Here is a 9477-nt window from a genome sequence, read left to right as displayed (position 1 = left end):
CAGATGCTGCCAGACCTGCTGAGCTTTTCCAGCAACTTCGTATTTCTTTAGATTTTTTTTATTTACGGGAGATAAACAGGGATGATCCCTGGTCTTGGTTAAAATAATAGTAGAATTTTAATATCTAACTGAGTGGGCATATGGGACCTTAGGTTAACATCTCACCAGTGCAGCACACCCTTAGTACCTCAAACCTCTTGTGTGGCAAAATTAGTCATCTTTGATCATTGCAGTGGGACTTGAATCTCGAACCTGCTGAGTCGGACGCAAAAGTGCTATCAGCTAAGCTACAACTGATGCAGCATGAAATTGAGAGTAAATCCACTCTTTTCCAATAATGTACAACTTTCCTCTATTTCAAGTAGGATTAAAAGATCAGTGCCAAACCACAGACTGTGGATTGTGCAAGCATTCTTAATCACCATGACAGATTGTAATTTCTCCTCTGGATCTGGTTGTGCTGTACAAAATCTGGAAAAAATGAAATTGTGTTATTGATATAAGACCATCCTTCATCTTTTATCTGTATAGAAAAGCATTTGAAAATCTTTTAAAAGGTATAATAGCATTAATTTGTTTTTCTACTCGACAAATGTTAATAAGGAAGGACATTGTACTGAGGACTGGTGAAATTTTCATTTCCACTACCTGGGCTATGATCTGATAAAGTGACTTTCAATAAGATGAAAATCCTGTAGACTTTATAGGGGGAGGTGATATGATTCACCAGATTTGTGTCCAATCAGTGAAACTTAAAAATTAACCATGAAAATGTGAAATTAACATTTTCAGAAAGCACACCTATCTTCTAAAGTTAATTTGCTCACCATTGTGTTTAGCAGCAATAATGCCTCTTTTGCACTATAAAACTATAATACTGTCTGGTTGCTTGGGATACTGGCCTTGGGACCTTGCGTTACTATGCCAGCTGTTATTGCCCAAAGCAGCCTGTTTCTACAAGTATCAGTGCTGAAGTTTACACCATGTGTCAAACCCCCCACCCCCATTGCAATAAAGTCACCATCTGTATCACAAACCTGTGGGACATTGTTCTATTCTTTGACTATGTTGATCTATTTTACTCTGGGTTCACCAGCAAAATCAGACACTAACAGTTTCCGGCACCTGATGTGCCGTCTTGACCTGCTTTGTTATGTCAGTCACCACTGTCAGTATGCAGTGGTCTGAATGTTGTTGTATGTTGACCCTTGTTACAAGTGCCACAAAGATTGGGGTATTGCTTATGGTAGATATCTTGAAGTTTAGAACAACACTATTTATATTGCTTTATCTGTTCTATTATTTCTGTACGCCACTGGTAATAAGGGATGGTGTGGATTAAAGTCACTGATGTTTGATTAGCCATGATTGAATTGAATGCTGGTGGGGGGCACAGACTGAGGCAAGGGAATATGATTTGAGATGTATAAAATTGAGGGGCATGGACAGGAAGGAACTTTTCCCATTGGAAGGATCAATGACCGGGGGCAACATATTTTAAGGGGCAGGAGGTTTAGACAGGATGTGAGGAAACTGCCCCCACCTTCCCACTGAGGGTGATGGGAAACTTGAACTCACTCCTTGTAAGGTAGAGGCAGAAACCCTCAACATTTCAGAAGTATTGAGATGTACACTTGCTATGCCATGGCCTAAAAGGCTATAAGCCGAGTGCCAGAAAATGGGATCTGAATAGCTAGGTGCTTCTTTTTGACTGGCACAGACTCAATGGCAGAAATAGTCTTTTTTTCTCTCTCTGGTCTAGACCTCTGACTCTAAGGGGCTACTGCAGTTCCTATGACATTACAATTGTACGCTATATGTGCTTTGACGGAAATCTGGCCTTTTTATACTAGGCCACAACACATCCTATATGGCATGACATCATGTCATGTCATGTAAGTGTCTTCAAGGTATACTGCCAATCTGGTCTGAAATCTATGCAATAGTACAATAGCAGTTGTTCCTTGCCATCGATCCTCTATATTTCAGACAGTTTCGAAAAAATATCTTTTAAAATAAAGATGTATGTTACTAAGTAAGAATTATTCTCGCTAACCCAAGAGTGACAGCAACCTGAGCAGATGGTTTTTACAGCCATCTATTTCCTATCGAGACAACTAACTTGTTTTTATTGAGGAATGAGGTAAATAAATGTGATTAGCTTTGTTCGGATTGAGCTGAGTGTTGGTCTTGAGCTATGATTTGTGGGAAACAATTTAAGAAAGCCGAGCACTGAAATATTATAAAAATGGAAGTGTCAACATTTCCAATGTGATTGAATGAAATCAAAATTGAAAGTTTTACCATTGTGGATTCTGAAATATTATTGAATAATTAAGAACATCATAGTTCACAAGAGAATAAGGGTTACACAATTCAACTTCTTAGTATCCAGCACAAACTACCTCCCAGAAAGGTATCTGTCTAACATGTATCTTCTGGAGCTGACCAGAAGTCAGACAAGTTGTTCTTATTTTTTGGGGAGAGAGTTCATGTAGACACAGGGAGCACCCACTGGAATTATACAGATTTAAGATGCAATCAGTATGTATTGTTGACTGATGCCAGGCATGTCATTTTGCTGACAGTCATTCCAGTTAATGCCCTTTCCTTAACCTCGAAGTCAAATGTATGTCCAGCAGCAGGAATGTTCCCTTTGCTATTTCTATCAACACCATGTTCATGTTAGTTGCTGACTCATTTTTAATTTCTGCTGGCTGCTGCTCTGATCTTGGGAGTGTTGGGATTCCAGAGTTGGTTCAAGTTGAAGTTTACAACAAGTGGTGTGGCACATGGTGAAAGTTGTGGTGCTGACCGCACAGATTCTGGGCACAAACCACTTTGAGCAGTGAGTATCCCTTGCATGACAGGAAGAGGAAGCATGGAGCATTCGGGGAGTAATGCTCCTAGTACGTGGCACAGGATGTCTGAGCTAGATGGTACAGATCCCTCCGAGCTCTTTGCTGGTAATTGCAGACTTGTTGGCAAGTCAGGCAATCCATTATCTTAATTATCTTAATTTGAGCTCTCCTGTAGAATGACATCACCTTTTAGCAAACGGATATGAACTTTGACTCCACCCTTGTTGCAGGCTGCTAGTACACAGTGCCTCACCTTATCCAAACCCTTTCTCCACGTTACCACATACTTCAGCTGGTGGCTGCCAAGTGTGGGAATGAGTGGTATAATCTGGCTGTTTCACAACTACCTGACCAAAAGGACTTGCATGTCTGTAGTGACACTAGATGCCTCCAGTGTTTAATAGCCAGTTAACTACTTTTTGAAGTGTACATTATATTTAAGATAGGAAATCGGTTGACAAGTTGTGCAGAGCAAAGTTCTATAAAGAATGATGTTTTTATGATGCTGATTTGATCAAGTGGCAATTCTTTTGCACTTTTAAAAGAATGGAATGGGATCATATACTGTGGAGAGTAAGAGATGCATGCTTACGGAGTGGGCAACTTTAGAAGCCAAGAGATTTTGGGGTGAGGGAAAGCTAAGATACAGAACACAACGTTCATTTTTCAGTGTGATCGCTGGGGATGACCTCAACTGTGGTTGCTGCAATGATCTTCTCTTCCATGGGGTAATATAGCTGTACTCCTCTCCAACAGGCTGGGTGCTCTCTTCAGTCATATGCTGCCTTTCCCTGGAAAGAGGGAAAGGTATCACTTAGGGATGGTACAAATCTGGTTGTGCTTGGTTTATTGTTGAACAGCTGCAAATATGTACAGGCATGGGATGTGGTACTGAGTGTGAGGGAGAGGTAAAGTTTTGAATGTGAAGTGAGAGTCCTGATCAATAAAGACTGTTGATAGATAAGTGAGTTTGTGGTGTATTTGAATGGCACTTGAGGTTCATGTTGCAGTTAATAGGTTGTACCATTTGAAAATACCTTCACTAGCCTTGTCTACTCGAGTGAGATCACTGAACTTTCTACATTTAGGTCCACATATCAATACCCCTGATATTGATGCTGTGATCTTTGTAAAATTAATCTGTAGGATGTTCCAATTCCGAAGTAAAGTGGTCTCCTTTCCAGCTATTCACTTCCATAATTTAAGGTGCTGCTTGCCTTTAAGTCAAAATATCTAGCTTTTAGCTTATTGTAACTTCTCATGATTTTACAGCTCCTTCCTTGGCACTCCATATTATGTTCTGTGCTGGGTGTATGTAGCAATCTTTAACTTTAAGAGGCAGCACCAAATTTGTGTACCATCTGCATTAAGAACATTGGATAAGGGGCAATCTTGCATCACATGTTTCTCGATGCTGTGCAGTTTAATGGCTAAAGTGTTTTGTTTTGTCATTTTAATGGGAATGTTGTCACAGACAGTGGAGCATGTGAATTATCTTGAGCTTCTGATGAGTGGTGGCATCTGAACTAAAATTGCCTACAAGGCATTCGAAGGCTTGGAATGCATCAAGCGTGGCAAATTTATCATGATGTTTGACGGCAGTATCCCAGGCTGCTGAGTATCGTATTCAATTTTTATTTTTTCCAGAGAGAGTGTCTCGGGAACACCAAATGAACCATTTCAGTTGCTGCAAAATGTGAATGAGTTTGGAGCTGAGGGGAATGCGACGTTTATCACAGAAAGCATGAGTGTAACTACAGCCGACGAAGAGAAGTTGCTGCTGCTAAACAGGAACACCGAACTGAGACGCATGAACAAAGAGGTACTTGGTCCTCTCCCACTTCTTTTTTTCCCTATTTAAGCAACTTTTGAACATCAGAATTTACGTAAGCCTGTTAAGCAACGCCCTACTGGAGTTTCCCTTCTGCTGAAAGAAAAGCGCACATTTTTTTTTATAATTAGTACTTTCCTCTTGACAAAACAAGTCTGTCAAGCATGTAGTTATTGAAATATCCTGAGAATATTTGTATTTTGCCATGTGCGGTTGTAAATGTTGCCTCCAGGACATTGTTAGTGTATCAGCATCACAGCAAGGAAGCACATAATCAACTGTGAGCCATACTTATTACAAATGTCATTGTGGAAGAGATTGGCTTGATGAACAACAAAAGCAATTAGACTATTGTGTGGTTTCATTCCATTCCAATCTGTCATTTAAATGACATTCGGATCTATTTTCAGCATTTCTTTTTCAAGTTAATCCAAATGAACAAGTGTAAATGTTATGAAATGCTATTGTAGGCATAGGTGCTGAAAAACTGAAATGACTCATTTCAGGTAGTTGAGAAATAACTTGCATAGGTACACTATTCTAATTTACATTTCTATGTATAGCAACTTTCATGACTTTAAGGTGTTCCCAAGCCTGTAGCAGTCAATTAAGTACTTTGAAGTACAGTTTCAGTTGCTGTATAGAAACTACAAAAGTTTGCACGCCAAATCCCCCAAACCAACGATATAATAAAATTTATTAGATTGCTTAAATTGTTTGAGGCCAGGAAAGTGAGACAACCCCACTGCTTTTAATATTTCAAATTTGACAAAAGTTGACAATTTGGAATTCTGACTCTTCACCTGCAGGTACAAAGGAGTCATAAATACCCAAACATTATTTTAACTTTTCGGCTTGGCTCAATGAGTAAGAAAAAAGTAAGTTATGTTTAAAAGCTGTCAATATAAGTCAAAGTAGTACTCTCAAAGGTTGTAAACCACTGCAGAAGCTTGTTGACAAAGGAACTTAAGTCACTACGTGTTGTTTTTTTCCCCTCCTATAGAGACATTGACCACATATTACCAGAAGAAGAATAGAAAACAGAAGAGTTACAATGCAGTGAGTGCACTGCTGCCCAATAATGACTAGGATAATATAGCAGAAAGGAGCAATTTTGTAGTTGGGCCACAATGAGTGCCATGCCAAGATATTCTTATATGGGGACAGCAAAAAGCACTGTTTAATACACAGGTGTTAGTTTGACAGTGGATATTTGTACATATGTGGTTCATGGTGAAGTCCAAGTTTTTTCATTGCATGTTTTATCCTTGGACTAAAAATCAATTTCTGAAGGTCGACTGTGTAAACAGAAAAAGGCTGAGATTTGTCTATTAAGAAAGATACGGGTGATACTCAACATACAAATGGCAATGACATATTTCTTAAATTAGTACTTTATATTCTTAGTGGGGAGGTGATGACCTAGTGATATTATCGCTGGACTGTTAATCCAGAGACCCAGATAACGTTCTGGGGACCCGGGTTCGAATCCTGCCACGGCAGACGGTGGAATTTGAAGTCAATAAAATATCTGGAATTAAGAATCTAATGATGACCATGAATCCATTGTTGATTGTCAGAAAAACCCGTCTGGTTCACTAATGCCCTTTAGGGAAGGAAATCTGCCATCTATACCCGGTCTGGCCTACACGTGACTCCAGACCCACAGCAATGTGGTTGACTCTTAACTGCCCTATGGGCAATAAATGCTGCCTAGCCAGCGATGCCCTCATCCCCTCAATGAATAAAGAAAACAAAATTCTTTTCACTCTTAAAAGATAACATGCTCATTAACAAGGGGAAATTTTAAGGGGATGAACTTATCAGATTCAATGCAAGTAGCAAAATAGTGATGGAGAAAGTAGACATTTAAAATTTCAGAGGCTAGGAATTCTTGGAGTAACTCACCATCTGACACCTTCATCTATAAGTCTGGTGTGTGATAGAATACATTCCAGTTGCCTGGATGAGTGCAGATTCAATGTTGATGATCAAGAGGTTTGACATCATCCAGTGTAAAAGCAACCTGGTTAATTGATGGCTCGCACCACTGTCTCAAGGCTATTAGGGAAAGGACAGTTGTTATAACCGGTCCCCAGGAGAGGAGGGTTCAACTGGCTATCCCTTCTTTACTCATTCTTGCCCCCCACCCCCAACCCCTGCCAATCAAACATGGCCCTCGGTTTCTTACAACAAGGCTAACTTTGAAAGGATCCCTTCTCTTTTGGGAGAAAAGGTCAGCCACAGCAAATGAATTCATTTTGAGAGAAGTCAATTTAGCCAGATATTCTTGTGTTCACAAGAGTTTATTTCTTCTAGTGCTTAGGAATTAACAATGCCCTATCAATTAGGACAAGATGTAGGTCCAAAATGAATTTAAAATGCTTTAAGTTTTTCATGAGAACTAAATAGTAGAATTGTGGCTATTATTGGATAGTAGCAGTTGCATTGACATGGGTGGTTCTTGCCTTTTAGTATGTTGATTTTAAAATTCTTTTGTCTTGGTTCCTCTTGGTAGTGGCTGGCTCACAACACTGAGTAGGCATTTTGTCTCTTTTCACCTGCAGAACAAGGGTGTTTAATGGTTGTTTTCAAGCTGTGACCTTTACAGAACACTAGTCCACACAATGGTACATCACAACAGTCAGAATTAGTTTTTAACTTTTTTTCACTGGAAGTATAAAACGCAAATGTGTGGGAATGTTTTTCTGTTAATGGATTGGTGAGGAGAAGAGTTAATAGTCAGTCTATTATCTTTTTTTTGGTCTTTCTGTCCAAAGTTTCCCTTGTTTTGTAGAGCTGAGACATTCCATGGCTTCTCATTGTTCTCTGCCTGACCCTTCCTAAATTTATATTTGCTGACACTTTTTTTTAAATGTTGCAATTAAAAGCGTTGTCCATGAGTACTTTAGGATTCTGATGCAATAAATGGTGACTGAATGAATAATGCCCAGGTCACATGACATTTTAAAATTAAGAATTTTTTCCCCACCCCAGATTATTTAAATAATCGCAAAAGTGGAAAACTTCAGGTGCTAGAGATAGTCAGCACATCATCCAGCATCTATGGGGAGAAAAACTAAGTTTCACGTTTAAATTTGTTCTCTTTTTCATTGCCATCTGAACTGCAATTTCCAGCATTGGTTAACTTTTGTTTTGTTAAACTCATTAGGTGAAGGAATTGTGAAAACACTAGTCATAATCTTCCATAGTACTGTAGATCTGGGAATTGTATAGACTGGAAATGTTCTATATCACTCCAATATTTGGGAAGACTAGGAGACAGAATTCTGGCCTTGTTGGTTCAATGACGTTTGTTTTGAAGCTACAAGAATCTGTCATTGGGATTAGAGGGCATTGATATTGCTTTGAGGGTAAGTAATGTTTGCCTAAGGATCAATTTTTGAGGTCACTAAAACAGTAAACTAAGAAAGTGAATATAGGTGTTTATATGGACTTCGAGGGCTTTCATTTAAGGTTTAACCATTAAAATTGATAATACACTGAACTGAGGTAGTGATTTTGACTTGAGTCAATTGGTTTGCCTATAGGGAATAGAATGGCAATAAAGGGTGTTGGTACTGTGGAAGGTGAGAAATTGTCTCTGGGTTTTACTCAGGTCCCTCAAACTTTCAACGTATCCTCGAGTAGCATGAAAGAACAAATAGAGCTGATCCTAAATTGGGATATACTGTAAGCACAAGTTGTGGAGGAAAAGGAAGCAAATGTGCAAAACTGTGGCAAATTGTGTTAAGTGAAAATAATTGGGTGTTCATCACACTGGCTTCCATAAATGGTTCTACCTCACTGGTCTGGCACCCTCTGTCATCCCACACCCCCAAGTCCAGTTCCAGTTCCTGTTTTGGTCTATGTGTAGTCACTGTTTGGGTCACAAGGTTGTAATGGTCACATGCACTGCCTGTGTACTCTTTATTGTTGCGATTTTTTTTTTTTTTTTTTTTTTTTTTTTTTTTTTTTTTTTTCTATCTGGATTAACTGATCGTATTGTTGGCCCCATCAATAAAAAGATTTTGTTTTGGTGCTCATAGCTGGGTGTATGAAAATGTAACAAGATTTGGGTGTTCAAGAATACAAATACTGCCAAAGTTATTGGATTCTTACAAGTTGTCATCAACAAGGCTAGTACAATATTTGCTCAATCTTTGAGGGTGAGATATAAAGAAGGAAAATTGACTTTGCCAGCAAACCACAATCACTCGCTAACAAGCATGATTATCCACCTAGGAAATTCCATGTCACTGGTCATGGGTTGTGTAGCTGATGAGCCTGATCCTAGAGCCACATTTCCAACCACACGTTTAGCAGGTGCTTCCCAGAGAGCAATTGTCACTTTTGCCGTGAAATTGCTGACATTCATTTTCCGGGTCCTTTTCCATACTTCTTGCTGGCGGGTGTTCTCCAAAGAATTGTATCCCTTCATACTGGCGCTTCATTTAAGTTGGTTTCTTCTGAATGAAGACCTTGGCCAGACCTTGTGGTGTTGAGTTCTGTTTGATCTAATACAAGGATAGATTGCATGCACTCCAATTAATGTAAATTTACATGAAGTTAAATTTAAAGGGCAGCAAGTTAATTATAGTTCATTGAAATACAGAATATTGTGGATGATTTCACTGAGGTTTGAAACATTAAAAGGATTTGAAGTTACGGAGGAACTATTTTTGGAACATAGTGGATGCAAACCACATCCCTGAAGAATGATAAAGTACAGTCCATTAGTTCCAATACTTCAATGCAGTAAGATGTAATGCTCAATTGATGAGG

General features: G+C 39.0%; 1 protein-coding gene across 3 annotated transcripts in view; it reads left to right on the top strand.

The window, feature by feature from the left end:
• The window catches only part of si:ch211-153b23.7 (TNFAIP3-interacting protein 3), a 43253-nt gene that overhangs the window by 8354 nt on the left and 25422 nt on the right, over nt 1-9477 (top strand). For all 3 annotated transcript variants that reach the window (XM_048605412.1, XM_020536537.2, XM_048605411.1), the window contains exon 3: nt 4509-4683. In XM_048605412.1, coding sequence (XP_048461369.1) covers nt 4509-4683 — 175 coding nt within the window. The remainder of the gene's footprint in view (nt 1-4508; nt 4684-9477) is intronic.

The sequence above is a fragment of the Rhincodon typus genome, chromosome 14 (assembly GCF_021869965.1).
Source record: "Rhincodon typus isolate 14 chromosome 14, sRhiTyp1.1, whole genome shotgun sequence".
Lineage (NCBI taxonomy): Eukaryota > Metazoa > Chordata > Chondrichthyes > Orectolobiformes > Rhincodontidae > Rhincodon > Rhincodon typus.
Note: the sequence above shows the minus strand (reverse complement) of the source record. Positions and strands in the feature narration are given on the sequence as shown.